The sequence below is a fragment of the Ovis canadensis genome, chromosome 2 (genome assembly GCF_042477335.2).
Source record: "Ovis canadensis isolate MfBH-ARS-UI-01 breed Bighorn chromosome 2, ARS-UI_OviCan_v2, whole genome shotgun sequence".
Lineage (NCBI taxonomy): Eukaryota > Metazoa > Chordata > Mammalia > Artiodactyla > Bovidae > Ovis > Ovis canadensis.
Genome location: NC_091246.1, coordinates 156,731,397 through 156,751,263, shown reverse-complemented (window position 1 = coordinate 156,751,263; position 19,867 = coordinate 156,731,397). Strand labels below are relative to the sequence as shown.

The window sequence follows — 19,867 nt, the reverse complement described above, 5'->3', positions numbered from 1 at the left end:
AATTTTATTCAAAATAGGCTTTTTAGAGAAATTTTAGGTTGGAATTGAACGAACAGGAAAAGTGAATTCTGAAATGAATACTCAGGCAAATACTGAAGCATCATCTGCAAAGCGTCTCACCTTGGCTTTCAGATCAGCACACACTTCCTGTTGCTTTTTCCTGTCCTTAGCCAACATGCTTTCCATTTCATGAGTTGCACAGGCTTCGGCCAGTGTCAGCACAGCCTTCTGTATAAAGTCTCTCCTATTCTTATTCCAACTTAATATCAGGATTCTTCGCTGCTCCTTAGCAAAGCGATACTGGTCACAATATTTCTCATGTTCGACCTGAAAAGACAACAGATGATAAATGTTTATTATGAAACTGAGCTTATGTGTTATGTCATTGCTAGAAAAGTGAATAAAATGAATTAAAATCAATGATTTTGAAAAGTGAAGACTGAATTTCTTAATAGTAAATACAACAATCAGGATCAGGTACCAGTCCCAGATTTCTGGGTCCATGGCTACTTGGTGACTGAGGACTGGTCATTTATTCTTTTTAAGTTTTCATACAGGATGGAGTCAGGCCAGGTGGCCCTAGAACAACTTCTACTTCTATATGGCAATGAATCTATGAGCAGAAAACATGATTTCCCCTGCGTATAATTTTAAAAATATTCTATCTTTAAATCAGTCTTGCTATATTAATAATGACTTCAGGTGCTTTGGTTAGATTTGCTAATAAACATTAAAAATCACTACAATAATTCTAAAAACTCAGTTTGCCATTGATTAGGGAAGCAATCAGATACTAGAACATCTAAACTTAAAATAATTATAGCATTGACAGTAGCTCTTCCCATCCCATGCTCTTGAAGGGCATGACATTCTTACGTGGGTATCAGTAGTTCCTACTGCCAGTGAATACCAACTCTGGGAGAGCTGAGTCTTAAGAGAAAGAAGAAGAAGAGAGATAGCCGAGCAATTTGAAAAACCTCTGTAGGTGATTCTGAAATACTCCTTATAAAAAGGTTTGTGTGTGTCTATGAGAGCTCAGTTGCTCAGTCATGTCCAACTCTTTGTGACCCCATGGGCTGTAGCCTGCCAGGCTCCCCCATCCATGGGACTTACAGGCAAGAATACTGGAGTGGCTTGCTAGTCCCTTATCCAGGGGTTCTTCCTGACCCAGGGATTGAACCCATGTGTCTTGCATATCCTGCATTGGCAGGCAGATTCTTTACCACTAGTGCCACCTGGGAGGCCCCTATATAAAGGTATGTCACCTGAAATTAAGAATTGATGACCTAAATAATTCTTCATTTTGCTAGTAGTAGACCACATATCTGAATTTAATATATTATTTAAACTCTAAGTGACGTGAGAAAAGAACCTAAGAAACCAGATAAGGTGGCTCCTACTTAAAAAAAAATTATAATTTAGGTATCGTTACTTAAGTAAACAATGGTATGATCACTCACCTAGAGCCAGACATCCTGGAATGCGAAGTCAAATGGGCCTTAGGGAGCATCACTACAAACAAAGCTAGTAGAGGTGATGGAATTCCAGTTGAGCTGTTTCAAATCTTAAAAGATGATGCTGTGAGAGTGCTGCATTCAATATGCCAGCAAATTTGGAAAACTCAGCAGTGGCCACAGGACTGGGAAAGGTCAGTTTTCATTCCAATCCCAAAGAAAGGCAATGCCAAAGAATGTTCAAACTACCGCACAATTGCACTCATCTCACATGCTAGTAAACTAATGCTCAACACTCTCTAAGCCAGGCTTCAACAGTATACGTGAACTGTGAACTTCCAGATGTTCAAGCTGGATTTACAAAAGGCAGAGGAACCAGCGATCAAATTGCCAAAAACCGCTGGATCATTGAAAAAGCAAGAGAGTTCCAGAAAAACATCTAGTTCTGCTTTATTGACTATGCCAAAGCCTTTGACTGTGTAGATCACAACAAACTGTGGAAAATTCTTCAAGAGATGGGAGTACCAGACCACCTGAAGTGCCTCTTTAGAAATCTGTATGCAGGTCAAGAAGCAACAGTTAGAACCGGACGTGGAACAACAGACTGGTTCCAAATAGGGAAATGAGTACATGAAGGCTGTATATCGTCACTTTGCTTATTTAACTTACGCAGAGTACATCATGAGAAACACTGGGCTGGAAGAAGCACAAACTGGAATCAAGACTGCCGGGAGAAATATCTATAACCTCAGATATACAGATGGCACCACCCTTATGGCAGAAAGTGAAGAAGAACTAAAGAGCCTCTTGATGAAAGTGAAAAAGGAGAGTGAAAAAGCTTGCTAAAGCTCAACATTCAGAAAACTAAGATCATACTTCATGGCAAATAGATGGGTAAACAGTGGAAACAGTGAGAAACTTTACTTTTGGGGGCTCAAAAATTACTGCAGATGGTGACTGCAGCCATGAAATCGAAAGATGCTTGCTCCTAGGAAGAAAAGCTATGACCAGCCTAGACAGTATATTAAAAAGCAGAGACATTACTTTGCCAACAAAGGTCCATCTAGTCAAAGCTATGGTGGTTTTTCCAGTGGTCATGTATGGATGTGAGAGTTGGACTATAAAGAAAGCGGAGCACCAAAGAATTGATGCTTTTGAACTGTGGTGTTGGAGAAGATTCTTGGACAGCAAAGAGATCAAATCAGTCCATCCTAAAGGAAATCAGTCCTGAATATTCATTGGAAGGATTGATGCTGAAGCTGAAACTCCAATACTTTGGCCACCTGATGTGAAGAGCTGACTCACTGGAAAAGACCCTGATGCTGGGAAAGATTGAAGGTGGGAGGAAAAGAGGACGACAGAGGTGGTTGGATGGCATCACCAACTCAATGGACATGAGTTTGAGTAAACTCCACGAGTTGGTGATGGATAGGGAGGCCTGTCGTGGTGCAGTCCATGGGGTTGCAAAGAGTTGGACATGACTGAACTACTGAACTGAACTAAGTACATAATGAAACAGGCTATGGCTTCACTTAAATCAAATATCAGCTACTAAAATCCATTTTATAAAGTTCTTAGCTTTAGTCCTCAAAGCCAAGACTATGCTTAAAACTTGTCAAACACTAAGAAAGTACACATCATACAGAAATGCATACTAATTATCCCAATGTAAGAAGTAAATGCAAAAATCTTTATCGTATTAACAGTAGGCAAATACAAAAATCTATACACAGTTAAAAGAGACAGCTGGTCACAGATACAAATGGAATCAATACGGAATAAAATGAAAGCTCCAATTTAATAAATTAAGACTTGTATAAAATCTAGAATGAATTATTAATATTATATAACATATTTTTTGTATAACAAGAATTTGCAATAAAGTAAAGGTCTGAAGGAAAACAAATAACTAAATGGGGATTAATGGGATGGGAGAGGCTGGTCATACTAGTTGTGTTGGCTTTGCTTTAGTTTCTTCACCTGAAAGGTAAGGATAATTATAGTACTTCTCTCATCCAATATTATGTGCACTACAGGAGTTTACACATGACTGACATAAAATAAATTCTATACACATCAGTACTGTTTCTTTAATTTAATTATTTTTTATTGAAGAATAATTACTTTACAGAATTTTTCTGTTTTCTGTCAAAGCACAACATGAATCAGCCATAGGTATACATATATCCTCTCCCTGTTGAAACTCCCTCCCATCCTCCTCCCTCAAGTATTGTTACTTGATTTAAAACAATTACAAAAGTACAGAGTATGTAATAATATTTTACGGCATGGCCCATAATATTTAAAAGGTAAGAGGCCATACATGTTTGTTTGCATATATGTTTTGAAGTGAATTACTGTGAAATTCATTGGTGACATGGTAACTTCTGTTTCCTTGTCTCTGCGGTCTTGTCCAGTAAAGAATGTAGCCATAACTTCCCAGGCCTGTCTCAGGGGAACTTCAGACAAGACTCTGATTTATGAATGTGGGGCATTTGTGTTCAGATCCATCGAGGGGACCAAGCGGAGTTGTGGTGGGGATGGTGTAGGGAGACACAAGCTCCCAAGGCAAGTTTTGGCTTCCCCGTGACTAGAAGGATTGAGATGCGGCAGGCTGTGTGAATGGAGGGGCAAACAACCCATTTTCTGGCAAGACTCAAGGCATGGCAGAACCTCTGAGATGGGCCAGTGAATTTGCAGACACCTGGCAGTCAAACACAAGCAGAGCGACCCAGAGGACCGTGGTGAAGCTCTCTGGGGTAAGTAAGCCACAGAAGAATAAATGTTGCCAGAGGGGTCTCCCATCATTTTATGCAACATGTTGTTGTTCAGTTGCTAAGTCATATCCGACTCTGTGACCCCATGGACTGCAGCACACCAGGCTTCCCTGTCCTTCACCATCTCCCTAAGCTTGCTCAAACTCATGTCCATTGAGTCAGTGATGCCATCCAACCATTTCATCCTCTGTTGTCCCTTTTCCTACTGCCCTCAATCTTTCCCAGCATCAGGGTCTTCCAATGAGTTGGCTCTTTGCATCAGGTGGCCAAACTTGGAGCTTCAGTTGCAGCATCAGTCCTTCCAATGAATACTCATAGTTGATTTCCTATGGATTGACTGGTTTGATCCTTTGCTGTCCAGGGAACTCTGAAGAATCTTCTTCAGAACCACAATTCAAAAGCATCAATTCCCAAACATGAACCCCCCTCCTACCTCCCTCCCCATAACATCTCTGCGGGTCATGTTTGGGAACGCCTGTAAGAATGAAAGATTTTAAAATTAAAACAATAAATAACTTAAAAATATATATATATCATAAAAAAATGAAAAAAAAAGCATCAATTCCTTTGGCACTCAGCCTTCTTTATGGTCCAAACCTCACATCCATACATAACTACTGGAAAAACAATAGCTTTAATTAGATGGGATTTTGTCAGCAAAGTGATGTCTCTGCTTTTTAATACATTGTCTAGGTTTGTCATAGCTTTCATTTCAAGGAGGAAAGGAAAGGAAAGCTTTTAATTTTGTGGCTGCAGTCATTGTCCACAGTGATTTTAGAGACCAAGAAAATAAAATATGTCACTGTTTTCATTTTTTCCCATCTATTTGCCATGAAGTGTTGGCACTGGATGCCATGGTCTTAGCTTTTTTTGAATGTTGAGTTTTAAGTCAGCATTTTTTACTCTCCTGTTTCACTCTCATCAAGAGGCTCTTTAGTTCCTCTTCAATTTCTGCCATTAAGATAGTATTATCTGCATATCTGAGGTTGTTGATATTTCTCCCAGCAATCTTGATTCATCCAGTCCAGCATTTCACATGATGTACTCTGCATAGAAGTTAGATAAGCAGAGCGACAATATATAGCCTTGATGTATTCCTTTCCCAATTCTGAACTAGTCTGTTGTTTCATGTCCAGTTCTAACTCTTGCTTTTTGACCAGCATACAGGTTTCTCAGGAGGCAGGTAAGGTGGTCTGGTATCTCCATTTCTTTAAGAATTTTCCACAGTTTGTTGTGATCCACAGTCAAAGGCTTTGGCATAGCCATGCACCATACTGTCTTGTATAATGACAGATTTCATACTATAACCCTATTATTTTCTAGAGTGTAAGAAACAAATAATTTTAGAGCACCATTTAAAGTATATATATATACCTGCTGCTCTGTGACAACCTAGAGGGGTGGTTTGGGGTGGGAGGTAGGTAGGAGGATCAAGAGGGAGGGAATATATGTGTATATCCATAGCTGATTCATGTTGATATATTGCAAAAACAAATATAATATTGTAAAGCAATTATCCTCCAATTAAAAATAACTTTTTAAAATATGTATATGTGTGTGTATGTGTGTGTGTGTGTGTGTGTGTGGTGGTGGTGGTTTAGTTGTTAAGTCATGTCCAATTAATGCAACCCTATGGACTGTAGCCTGCCAGGCTCCTCTGTCCTGGGATTTCCCACACAAGAATACTGGAGTGGTTTGCCATTTCCTTCTACAGCGGATCTTCCTGATCCAGGGATCAAACTCAGATTTCCCACATGGCAGACTGGTCTCCTGCATTGCAGGGGATTCTCAGTTATTGCTGAGCCACCAGGGAAGATATGTGTGTGTGTGTGTGTGTGTGTGTGTGTGTGTGTGTGTATGTGTGTGTATGTATAGTTTAGTAATTATTGACCACCAAAACAATTTAGCTTGGCAGTATATAAGGTCCAGCACTCACCAAATCATGCCTCGATTTGTGTGGAAGATATCTTTGTAACATGTCCAGATACAAAGTCCTTCGACCACAGAGATCCCCAGGATACTGATCCAAAACAGCCTGGTAAATCCAGTGGTCTTCATCACTTAACTGGAAGTTTCTGGAAGCAAGAAAAATATCACATGATATTATGATTATTGAGCAATCAAAGGAGATTGAGGGACCTCAAATTGTATAAGCTGTTAGAAAATGACAATGATTACATAAAATGAAGTCTGGAAAAAAATACATTAGCCAAATAAAATGTCTGCTCTATAAAAGGCTCTAAATTCTAACACAATGGGTTATTTCATTATTTCATGTTGCCATGAGTTCCAGGCTTAATCTGAAGAAGTTTGACAATGAGACATCATATTTTTAAAATATGCTATCTTTCCTATAACAATATTTTTAAAATCATGACAATGAATGAAATAAACAAACATTGGGAAATAAATTATTAAGCATAGAGATTAAAAAGGAATTTTGCTAATTCAACAAAATTCCTATTTCTAGACTGGAGGAAAATACAAATGTAGACAAATAAACAATTACATAAAGGAAACTAAGGCTTGAGGAAGGGACATCTGAAGGTTTGATATTAAAAGTAAGTCTAAAATTATCTTTTACTTTCTCCCCTCAACTTCCTGCATTGTGGCGCTAAGACTAAATGTTGGTAGTAAAAAGATACCCAATGACATTAGATTTCAAAGTGATAAAGAAATTATTTTTCATAGGATCCCTACAAGTCACCTTCCCAATAACATGGCCACCATGCTCCAAAATACCTTTTTTAATTCAGAACTTTCCAAGGCTTTGTGTTCTACAGGAGGTATTAGCAAAGCCCTATGCAGGGTGAAAAGGCTACAGGATCAGCTTGAACTGTAGACTGAATTAATGTCTCTTTATTATTGAGTTTATTTGCATATCATTATTCTTATTTAGTAATTTGGAATAATCAAATACAGATGCAATCAGGGTGAATATTATTAGCAACAAATATTTCTTTGATCTAAGATGAAGACTCACTATTGTTTATTTCTACCATGTCAATGGTCTACTTTAAAGTTAACTGCAATTTAAAGCATTTTTATAATATGTCCTCTATGCCCTTGTAAACTATTTGAAGATTTAAAACAATAAAAAACTCTTTAAATCATTGATATTAATTGACATTTTACCATCCTCATTCAAGTTACTCAGTTTCTTAAGGTATTCTGTTATTCTGATAAGTCGTAAGAAAGAAACAAAATTATTTTTCAAAGAAGATACCTTCTCTAACAGCTCTGTAATAGGAAGAAAAAGTGGGTTGGAAATATTCCATTAGGAAGAAACAAAGTCTGCAGTTCTTCTGTATGACATAACAATCTATAGCAGAGAAAGAATTCAAGATTTCATTCATTAAACAAATTGAGTGTTTGGGTTCTCTCTGAATCAGTTATGCATGTATAGACAACAATAAGGTGTCCACAAATAAAGAATTTCAAATAGGAGTATTAAGCCCGGTAAAAAGCTTGCGTGGGTGTTTTTGGCATTTAAAACACCGTTGACCTTCCATGATAGCTCAGTTGGTAAATAATCCAACTGCAATACAGCAGACCTCAGTTCAATTCCCGGGTAGGGAAGATCCACTGGAGAAGGGATAGGCTACCCACTCCAATATTCTTGGGCTTCCCTTGTGGCTTAGCTGGTAAAGAATCCGCCTGCAATGCAGGAGACCTGGGTTTGATCCCTGGGTTGGGAAGATCCCCTGGAGAAGGGAAATGCTACCCACTATGGCATTCTGGCCTAGAGAATTTCATGGACTCTATAGTTCACGGGGTCACAAAGAGTTGGACACGACTGGCTGACTTTTACTTTCAAGTCTTCATGGACAGTATCTCAGGTCCTCTCTCAAGGAACTTATTTCGTTCATGATCCACATAAATGTATTTTAACAGCAGTCGTAGCCACAGAAAGGGATTCCCAGGTGGCACAGCGATAGAGAATCCACTTGCCAATGCAGGAGACACAAGAGAGGTAGCTTTGATCCATGGGTTATGAAGCTCCCCTGGAGCAGCAAATGTCAACCCACTGCAGTACTCCTGCCTGGAAAATGCCACAGACAGAGGAGCCTGGCAGGCTACAGTCCATGGGGTCGCAAACAGTTGGACGCAACTGAGCACACACACATGCAGCCAAAGAAATTCCCTATTTCTATTTGGCAAGCAACCAGAAAAGGGAACAGATCCAAAGTCCAGTCCTCATGTATGCTTTTAAACTGTTTTTCTAATCAAAAGGACTTGAATACAGTTTGAATTTCCATCTATATTTGATTACAAATGTGGATGTGCAGGGGTGTATGTGCTGGGGAGGAGGAAGAGACAGAACCTAGGTCCAGGAAGTTCTGTTTTTGTTTTGTTTTGTTTTTTTAATTTACTTATTTGCGCCAAGTCTTAGTTGTGGCACATGGGATCTCTGGTCTTTGTTGCAGCATGTGGGATCTTTAACTATGTGTGTGGTATCTAGTTCCTTGACCAGAGATGGAACCTGGGCCCCCTGCCTTGGGAACCTGGAGTCTTAGCCACTGGACTACCAGGGAAGTCCCAGTTCTCTTTTAAATTGTCATTTATCTACATAAAGACTGCTGTTGATGCTAGGCACAGTCACCTTTACAAGCTAGAATTCCCATCATCAAGATGCTGATAATTCATGGATGTAACTTTCTCCTCTGGAGAATTGTCCTGGCCCAAATGGGAACAATCTCACCCAGGAGGGTACTCTCTCACCTACCTTTGAGAGCCAACCCCAAGCAATGATTGGCTGACATGGGGCACAGAAGACCAGCCCACTTGCCTCAAGATGAGACCAACTCTGTGATGCCATTTGTGCTCTGGAGTTTCACTGTCAGAGCAAACAGTAATCTGTTTCAACTGAGATCTTCTGCACAGACACCCTCCCCTCCTTCATTCTGCTTCCCTTACCATCCTTTTCCTGAGAGCTTTCCCCAACAAACCACTCGTTCTTACAATCCCTGTCTCAGAACTGCTTCTACAGAACTTAACCTAAGATAATGTACGAGCAATCTTACACATAATTGTCAAAAATAATTTAAATCCTTTGGTAAATGGAGAAGTACTTCTAAGCTAATTGCTTTGATGATCTCTCATAGTGAATTGTGGTGTAAGATTGTGGCTGTCCTCAAAGAGAAAGTGCAAATAGCAAACATTTACAAAAATGATTTTTAAATAAAAGCACGCATTAAGCAGTGTACATCGCTATAAAAAATATAGCAGCAGAAGAATTTGTGGCACTCAGTGCATTTTTATACACTGCATAAATGTATTAATTAGGTGTCATTTTAGTGACATTAAAACCACATAAACATATGAAATGATAACATTAAAACGAGATATTTCAAACCAAGTATGCTATGAACAATGATCACATTCATTTGCTATTGATTTTAGAAACCTCACATCTCATCAGCTTTTTCCAATTACCACAATTACACAAATTGTAAGACATTATTTGCTACATGTAAGATAAAAATGAAAAATATGCTTATAAGAAATGATATATCAGTTCAGTTCAGTCGCTCAGTCATGTCTGACTCTTTGCGACCCCATGAACCGCACCACAGCAGGCCTCCCTGTCCATCACCAACACCCAGAGTCCACCCAAACCCATGTCCATTGAGTTGGTGACGCCATCCAGCCATCTCATCCTGTCGTCCCCTTCTCCTCTTGCCCTCAATCTTTCCCAGCATCAGGATCTTTTCAAATGAGACAGCTCTTCACATCAGGTAGCCAAAGTATTGGGGTTTCAGCTTCAACATCAGTCCTTCCAATGAACACCTATAACTGATCTCCTTTAAGATGGACTGGCTGGATCTCCTTGCAGTCCAAGGGACTCTCAGGAGTCTTCTCCAACACCACAGTTCAAAAGCATCAATTCTTCAGTGCTCAGGTTTCTTTATAGTCCAACTCTCACATCAGTACATGACCACTGGAAAAACCACAGCCTTGACTAGATGGGCCTTTGTTGACAAGGTAATGTCTCTGCTTTTTAATATGTTGTCTAGGTTGGTCATAACTTTCCTTCCAAGGAGTAAGTGCCTTTTAATTTCATGGCTACAATCACCATCTGCAGTGATTTTGGAGCCCAGAAAAATAAAGTCAGCCACTATTTCTACTGTTTACCCATCTATTTGCAATCTATCTATAGTCCCCATGTGGAGAAGGCAATGGTGACCCACTCCAGTATTCTTGCCTGGAAAATCCCATGGGTGGAGGAGCCTGATAGGCTGCAGTCCATGGGGTCGCTAAGAGTTGGACACGACTGAGTGACTTCACTTTCACCCTTCACTTTCATGCATTGGAGAAGGACATGACAACCCACTCCAGTGTTCTTGCTTGGAGAATCCTAGGGAATGGAGGAGCCTGGTGGGCTGCTATCTATGGGGTCACACAGAGTCAGACACGGCTAAAGCAACTTAGCAGCAGCAGCAGCAGCAGCATAGTCCCCATGAAGCGATGAGACTAGATGCCATGATCTTAGTTTTTTGAATGTTAAGCTTTAAGCCAACTTTTTCACTCTCCTCTTTCATGTTCATCAAGAGGCCCTTTAGTTCTTCACTTTCTGCCATTAGGGTGGTGTTATCTGCATATCTGAGGTTATTGATAAGTCTCCTGGCAATCTTGATTCCAGCTTGTGCTTTCTCCAGCCCAGTGTTTCTCATGATGTACTCTGCATAGAAGTTAAATAAGCAGGGTGACAATATACAGCCTTGACGTACTCCTTTTCCTATTTGGAACCAGTCTGTTGTTCCATGTCCAGTCCTAACTGTTGCTTCCTGACCTGCATACAGGTTTCTCAAGAGGCAGGTCAGGTGGTCTGGTATTCCCATCTCTTTCAGAATTTTCCACAGTTTATTATGATCCACACAGTCAAAGGCTATGGCATAGTCAATAAAGCAGAAATAGATGTTTTTCTGGAACTCTCTTGCTTTTTCAATGATCCAGTTGAAATGATATATAAATACTCACAACATTATTATTTTAGAGTATTTATAGCAGTTTCCAGAGCTGCTGGCATAAATTTTGAAGCAAATATTCACATCAGTGATACTAATGACACCGTCATACATATCCATTAGGATGCTGTTTGTGAAGGAGAAAACTCCCACCTCCATATATATACTGAGTCTCCTGGATAATAAAAATTTAACAGGTAGGTTCAAATATGATAACTTCTTCATAACAATAAACTAGCTATTTCCTACATAGCATTTAAAATAAAATCAAATTTAATGTATCTGAATTTCTAAATTTTCACATTTATCTTTTCTAGTCAAACCTTCATTTTTTCATTGTAGAAAAAAATCTGTATAAAATAGTTTAATTATATGAAATAACTAAGGTTAGCTTTTACCTTCCAAAGTTCCTGTTTACTTTGCCTGTTTTTTGCCAACATCCGCTAGATCATGGAAAAAGCAAGAGAGTTCCAGAAAAACATCTATTTCTGCTTTATTGACTATGCCAAGGCCTTTGACTGTGTGGATCACAATAAACTGTGGGAAATTCTGAAAGAGATGGGAATACCAAACCACCTGACCTGCCTCTTGGGAAATCTGTATGCAGTTAGCAACAGTTAGAACTGGACATGGAACAACAGACTGGTTCCAAATAGGAAAAGGAGTATGCCAAGGCTGTATATTGTCACCCTGCTTATTTAACTTCTATGCAGAGTACATCATGAGAAATGCTGGACTGGAAGAAACACAAGCTGGAATCAAGATTGCTGGGAGAAATATCAATAAGCTCAGATATGCAGATGACACCACCCTTATGGCAGAAAGTGAAGAGGAGCTAAAAAGCCTCTTGATGAAAGTGAAAGAGGAGAGCGAAAAAGTGGGCCTAAAGCTCAACATTCAGAAAACGAAGATCATGGCATCCAGTCCCATCACTTCATGGGAAATAGATGGGGACACAGTGGAAACAGTGTCAGACTTTATTTTTTTGGGCTCCAAAATCACTGCAGATGGTGACTGCAGCCATGAAATTAAAAGACACTCCTTGGAAGAAAAGTTATGATCAACCTAGGCAGCATATTCAAAAGCAGAGACATTTCTTTGCCAACAACTAAGGTCCATCTAGTCAAGGCTATGGTTTTTCCTGTGGTCATGTATGGATGCGAGAGTTGGACTGTGAAGAAGGCTGAGCGCTGAAGAATTGATGCTTTTGAACTGTGGTGTTGGAGAAGACTCTTGAGAGTCCCTTGGACTGCAAGGAGATCTGACCAGTCCATTCTGAAGGAGATCAGCCCTGGGATTTCTTTGGAGGGAATGATGCTAAAGCTGAAACTCCAGTACTTTGGCCACCTCATGCGAAGAGCTGATTCATTGGAAAGACTCTGATGCTGGGAGGGATTAGGGGCAGGAGGAGAAGGCGACGACCGAGGATGAGATAGCTGGATGGCATCACAGACTCGATGGACGTGAGTCTGAGTGAACTCTGGGAGTTGGTGATGGACAGGGAGGCCTGGCATGCTGCAATTCATGGGGTCGCAAAGCGTTGGACACGACTGAGTGACTGAACGAACTGATGATGACAGAACTAGCTAAATTACAAAGATACTGAAAAATATTCCAATCACTTTTCTACCTTTGAATTTGAAAAATGACTATAATTTTAAAGAAAAATTTAAAGAAAACTTTAAAATTATCCTAAAATTTAGTACTTTTGAAAATACCTTTAGACAAAAGGTCTTTGGTAAGTCTCTGCAATTTCTTTCTTTTTTGTTTTTTTGTCCATCCAAATTTTCTAATTTAAAATGTTTCAGGAAATTTTAGCCTGCAGGACTGTGAAATATTTACTACTCAATCCTTACCTTCCATCTCCTGCTTCTCAATATTGAGGCCCACTAAAATAATTTCATCATGATTTCCCAGAACATGAGAAAACAGGTAACTCAGAACAGGAGGATGACAGGGATGTGAGAATTCAACCAGACCAAAGCCAACTGTCCCCCTAACTCTACCTGTTTGAGTCATTATAAAAAATCCTAGCCAGACTCACAATTACTACCAGTTTTCTTCATAGTCATGTTTAAATCACTTCTCAGGGTTGTGGTTCCATCATCTTTAAAGACATTTGGAAGTATGGGAACAGCCAAGATGGCAAGCAAGAACGTAAGACAACGGGAGAAACAAGCCTCTGAAACTAAAGATTGTGTCTTCAAACTGGCTGAAAGCTGTCTTAAATTTTCTCAGGGTAAAGGAGGCTTTCCAGAAAACTGGTAATTAGTGCCTCCTGAAGCTAACTGGTGCAGTTATCAGCGTCTGATGACTGCCTTGATTGGCAAGTGATCATAGTGAGTCTAGCCTAAGGAAAAACTCTTATCTCTTCAAATGTAACATTGTCAGGAGAGTGAGCCACTGGTGGAAGAATGTGGATAAAAGATGGCTCAGACACAATCTGCTTGTTTGGATGCATTGAGTCTGACTCTCTAGCAAATACAACTTGACAACACTTTCCAAAGTTGTCTTTCCAAATCAAAACCATTCAAATACTGAAACTAATCAGCCTAGCTCCTGAAACTGTCTCCCCAGCTACTCAATACCCCATCCCAGGCCTATTGTCCAAATACGAACCTATCTTTGATTTTCTGCCTGGTTTACAAAGGGTTCTCTGACCTCAGACTCATTTCTGACCAACAGAATCTGCTCCCTGGATTTTCTTTGGGTGTGTACATTGTCTTCCAGGAGATCAATTGCCACTTAGCAGTCCTCTCCCTCCAGGCTCCCCAAGCTCTGCTCAGTTTACCTTCTCAGGCAGTCAGAATAAAGTAGGCTCTTGGGAATATGATCAAAATCCACTAAATTAAAAAATCAACAACAAGCAAAAAAGTGACCTATAAGGTAAAGGCAGAATTTGCACCAGGATCCAAACCACTTTCTTCTGAGGGGTGATAGGAAAGAAATATGACAGGGTTCCAAAAGTGATGGCTCCAGAATTTCTTATAGGAGGGTTTAGGAATGGAAATCTGGTTAGGAGGCTAAGAGATTTATTTGGAAGCTGCAAGTGCTATTTTCATAACAAGCACTCTGCTTTTATTTAGATACTTTTTTAAAGTAGTTTGCATCAAAAACTGAATTTTTTGCCTAGAATGTGTATATTTTTTGGAGGTGGAGTAGGTGGAATAGTGGCAATACACCTAAACCATCTTTGTCCTTACATCCATTCACCACTAGTTTTAAGTGGAAGTAGAATTCCCAGTGGAAATTTGGAAATAATATGATCAAGACAAAGCAGCTTGTTAAAAGTAAAACATAATGGCTCAACTATCCCATATGCAAAGTTTTAAAGAATTATAGTCATCGCAAGACCAGTAAGAAAAAGAAAATTGTAGCAGACATTGCCTCTCCCTTTGCTTCTGCTCACCAGAATCTTGATTTTATTCAAGATATTTCTTCTTCCATAATCCCTACCCACCCACCCACTTCAGGAAAAGTGAGCCCCATTCCAGACTTGGGAGTGAATCTTGATTGCCCTTAAGCCATTCACAATCAACCATTCTCAGGCTCTCTGTTCTTCTTGACAGTGTTTGATATAATCATGGACAAATGTCCCAATTATGGCCACTAAAATGGGAGGAGAAGTCTTCTGGGGCAAAGGTTTCCTGGCTCTTCAGACAAGACACAAGGAAGAGGTCTCTTTCTGCTTGAGGGTGGCAGTGTGGAACTGCTAGAGTTATCGGACAGAAGGTCATCTATCTATCCTGCCAGAGGGCAAGGCAAGACAATGCAGAAAACTAGGCCTCACTGTACTTAGACTTCTCTACCTCTTGGGCTTCAACTGAAATAAGAAATAGCCTTATTGTCTATGTTACTTTCACTTGGGTTGAATATTCTGTTTTTAGCCAATGATATCCTATTTGATAGTTCACAGAATGGAAGAAAAATGACCTTTTAAAATGTAACATCCTAATATTGCTTTGGAAGGAAAGCATCAATACTGTTGAGGATACAGTGATTCAAGAGAGGCAGAACAAGTGCGCCCAGTGAGTGACCAGCACCTACAGGGACACTGCTTAGCTGACTGAGAATAGACCAGTTCAGTTCACTTCAGCTTAGTCACTCAGTCATGTACGACTCTTTGAGACCCCATGGCCTGCAGCACAGCAGGCCTCCCTGTCCCTCACCAACTCCCAGAGTCCACCCAAACCCATGTGCATTGAGTTGGTGATACCATCCAGCCATCTCATCCTCTGTCGTCCCCTTCTCCTCCTGCCCTCAATCTTTCCCAGCATCAGAGGCTTTTCAAATAAGTCAGCTCTTCACATCAGGTGGCCAAAGTATTGGAGTTTCAGCTTCAAAATCAGTCCTTCAAATGAACACCAAGGACTGATCTCCCCTAGGATGGACTGGATGAACCTCCTTGCAGTCCAAAGGACTCTCAAGAGTCTTCTCCAACACCACAGTTCAAAAGCATCAATTCTTTGGTGCTCAGCTTTCTTTATAGTCCAAATCTCACATCCATACATGACCACTGGAAAAACTACAGCCTTGACTAGATGGACCTTTGTTGACAAAGTAATGTTTCTGCTTTTTAACATGCTGTCTAGGTTGGTCATAACTTTCCTTCCAAGGAGTAAGTGTCTTTCAATTTCATGGCTACAATCACCATCTGCAGTGATTTTGGAGCCCAGAAAAATAAAGTCATCCACTGTTTCCACTGTGTCCCCATCTATTTGCCATGAAGGGATGGGACCGGATGCCATGATTTTCATTTTCCGAATGTTGAGCTTTAAGCCAACTTTTTCACTCTCCTTTCACTTTCATCAAGAGGCTGTTTAGTTCTTCCTCACTTTCTGCCATAAGGGTGGTGTCATCTGCATATCTGACCAGTGTTCAACACCAAAGGCCATTTTTAAGACAAAAAAACAAAACAAACTCAAACTCAAATGAACAGAATCGGTAAAGACAAGATCACCTACAAACGTATTATTTGTTTTAATTTTTAAAAAAAGTCTTATTGAGCCAAAATCTGCTTTCATGTTACCATTTTATTCTTCACTTTTCAGACACAAGGATATTTTTAGATGCAATAAAGTTGAAGGGAATAAAATTACTTTATATGGATATTATTACTCAATTTTCCAGGTTCAAAAGCAAGAATAATATAATTGGACTACTTCTTTGGGATGGGATGAGGAAAAATTTAATTAATGATTATGAGGCCTTCTGAAATTTTATTTGTCACATAAAACTTTTATAATATCACCTCAAACCAACTACCAGTAGTCATTAAGAAATTATAAGAGTGGAATACAAGAATGATGGTTCTTTTTCTCGGTTTATTATTTTTTAGACATTGACAATACTCATAATGTCTTACATTACTGGTTCTCCATAGTCTCAGTTCTAATGATATGGTTTCCTCAAAGGATTATATTTACCCACAGGTGGACTTCAAGGTATAAGGAGTAGGAAAAACTTGTTATTAACAGTTGGTTTGATACATTAAATAGGCATTATAATTCCTCTCATATCAAAATTTGGCAACCCTGTCCATTGAAATTTTAATCCTGTCTTTGCTTATAACTGCACAGATTTTATTATTTTAATAACAAATTCTATCTGTATCATCCAGGTTAAAAAATAACATATATCAATTGTCTTGGACACAAATCTGTCAAGCTGATATGTTTCCATTTTCTTCAATCTAATTTACTCAAGATTAATTTGATTTCATACATAGTGAAGAACAAAAATCTCTCATAAATGATGACTCTCACTCCATCCTGTAAAACCCTGATTTTTCAGTTTTCTGAAGTATCAAAAATGTAGCCTCATACACCATTATACTGTGTAGCTTTTATATGAAGCAATTATATCAAGAAGGCAGTTGTGGGCTACAGTGATACTAACAATAAAGACTTCTAAACTAGAAATTTATTACCACTAGTCTTGTACTTTCCAAAAAGACATTTAAATGAACATAACATATACATCAATACACAGACTGAGTTATTAATTAAGCAAAAGCAAAAATCTAAGACTAGTTTTGGGGATGTCCTTGAGAAATTGGACCTATTTTTTCCCCTTGATATAATGTATTCCACTGAAGTCAAGAGAATTTAAACTTCATTTTATTCTCACAGCAAACCCAGAACAGGTTGAGCAATCACCAATTGTGACTTTTAGTTTAAGAATACAAAGTAAATATTTTCAACAATGTATTTATTTTAGGAGAAAGCTATGAAATACATATGATAAAATTGAAAATCTCAGTTTGCAATTATCACCTCTACAGGAGAAACATAAATTCCCACATAAGGCTGGATATTCCATGTTGGAATACGGCAAGAGAAAATGGGAGTCGCAGTGACCGTGGGTATTGCTTGAGGGGGTCAGGTAACCTGTGTGACTAAGTGAATACGTTAGAGTTCAAATAATAATACTCTTGTTTCTGAGCACCTCTCTCCTCATTAACCACCCTTAACATACAGCCAGAAATGTAGAACCTGAGACGGGACATGCCCAGGCACTGAAACTTTCCAAAAGTTCTGAGACTACATTCTCAGAGAAAAATGCCACCTGCTAATTAAAGCTCTGGTTTTTCCAGGTGGCTCCACGGGTAAAGAATCCACCTGCCAGTGCAGGAGATGCAGGTTTAATACCTGGGTCAGAAGGTCCCCTGGAGAAGAAAATGACAGCCCATTCCAGTATTCTCAGATAATCTTACGGACAGAGGAGTCTGGTGGCCAATAATCTATGAGGTCACAAAAGAATCAGACATGACTCGGTGACTAAACAGCAATTAAGGCTCCAGCATTTGAACTTCTTGCAACATCATCAAGTAAGCGAATTACAGTTGTTTATTACGCTCCTTTCTCTTTCTTCTATCTTGTATTCATCAAAATATAGTCACACGTGTAAGCATACATTCATTCAAATTTTTTTTAGTGCTTCCCTGGTGGCTCATCAACCTCAGATATGCAGATGATACCACCCTAATGTCAGAAAGCAAAGAGGAACTAAGAAGCCTCTTGATGAAGGTGAAAGAGGAGAGTGAAGAAGCTGGCTTAAAACTCAGCATTCAAAATACTAAGATCATGGCATCTGGTCCCAGCACTTCATGGCACATAGAAGAGGAAAAAGTGGAAACAGGGACAGATACTACTAACCAGCTATTTTGAAAGTCATTAATAGTTAGGGTAAATTGACAATTTTAGTTGAAACAATATAAAACTAGTGGATCTTCACAATGTACACCCAGAGGGCCAAAATCATTAAAATCATTGTGGGTTTTTAAATAGCACTCAAGGTTCAGATCTCCTAAAAGAATGATAATTATGAATCAATATTTTAAAATTTAATATAGTTATCAAACAATAAAGTAGAAACTACTTGTTATCACTGTATAGTTTTTGCCAAATATTGGCTTCAAATCTGACATAGCTAAGTGGAGCATCAAACAATTTTGTCTCATCTATATGATTAATTCACCAAATGTTAGGAAATTAAAGCCACAATCTCATCTAAGTCTAAAACAAGTAATTAAACTCGTCATGTTACTAATGAAATACAGTCCAAATAGAATTTAAATAGCTTCACAAACATACTGAATAAATAAATAGTTTCAACTGCAGCCAATTCTTAAAAAAAAATGTTTTAGTAAAACATTTAAGTCATATTGTCCAAGATAGTAACCACTAGCCACCTGTGGCTATTCAGCACTTGAAATGTGGCCAGTCCCAATTCAGGTATGCTGTGGTGTGAAGTGCAAACCAGATATCAAAAGATTTTGTGTAAAAAAAGAATGCAATATGCCTTATTAATAATTTTAAATTATTCAGTTCAGTTCAGTTGCTCAGTTGTGTCCAACTCTTTGCGACCCCATGAATCGCAGCATGCCAGGCCTCCCTGTCCATCACCAACTCCCGGAGTTCACTCAGACCCACGTCCATCGAGTCAGTGATGCCATCCAGCCATCTTATCCTCTGTCGTCCCCTTCTCCTCCTGCCCCCAATCCCTCCCAGCATCACAGTCTTTTCCAATGAGTCAACTCTTCACATCAGGTGGCCAAAGTACTGGAGTTTCAGCTTTAGCATCACTCCTTCCAAAGAAATCCCAGGGTTGATCTCCTTCAGAATGGACTGGTTGGATCTCCTTGCAGCCCAAGGGACTCTCAAGAGTCTTCTCCAACACCACAGTTCAAAAGCATCAATTCTTCGGCACTCAGCCTTCTTCACAGTCCAACTCTCACATCCATACATGACCACAGGAAAAACCATAGCCTTGACTAGATGGACCTTAGCCGGCAAAGTAATGTCTCTGCTTTTGAATATAATATCTAGGTTGGTCATAACTTTTCTTCCAAGGAGTAAGCATCTTTTAATTTCATGGCTGCAATCACCATCTGCAGTGATTTTGGAGCCCAAAAAAATAAAGTCTGACACTATTTCCACTGGTTCCCCATCTATTTCCCATGAAGTGATGGGACCAGATGCCATGATCTTTGTTTTCTGAATGTTGAGCTTTAGGTCAACTTTTTCACTCTCCACTTTCACTTTCATCAAGAGGCTCTTTAGTTCCTCTTCACTTTCTGCCATAAGGGTGGTGTCATCTGCATATCTGAGCTTATTGATATTTCTCCCAGCAATCTTGATTCCAGCTTGTGTTTCTTCCAGTCCAG

General features: G+C 39.3%; 1 protein-coding gene across 6 annotated transcripts in view; it reads right to left on the bottom strand.

Moving 5' to 3' along the window:
- Positions 1-19,867, bottom strand: part of CCDC148 (coiled-coil domain containing 148) — a 329,833-nt gene that overhangs the window by 196,915 nt on the left and 113,051 nt on the right. For all 6 annotated transcript variants that reach the window (XM_069577480.1, XM_069577479.1, XM_069577478.1 and 3 more), the window contains 2 exons: positions 6,168-6,306; positions 121-327 (listed from right to left, as the gene is read on the bottom strand). In XM_069577480.1, the coding sequence (XP_069433581.1) occupies positions 121-327; positions 6,168-6,306 (346 nt within the window). The remainder of the gene's footprint in view (positions 1-120; positions 328-6,167; positions 6,307-19,867) is intronic.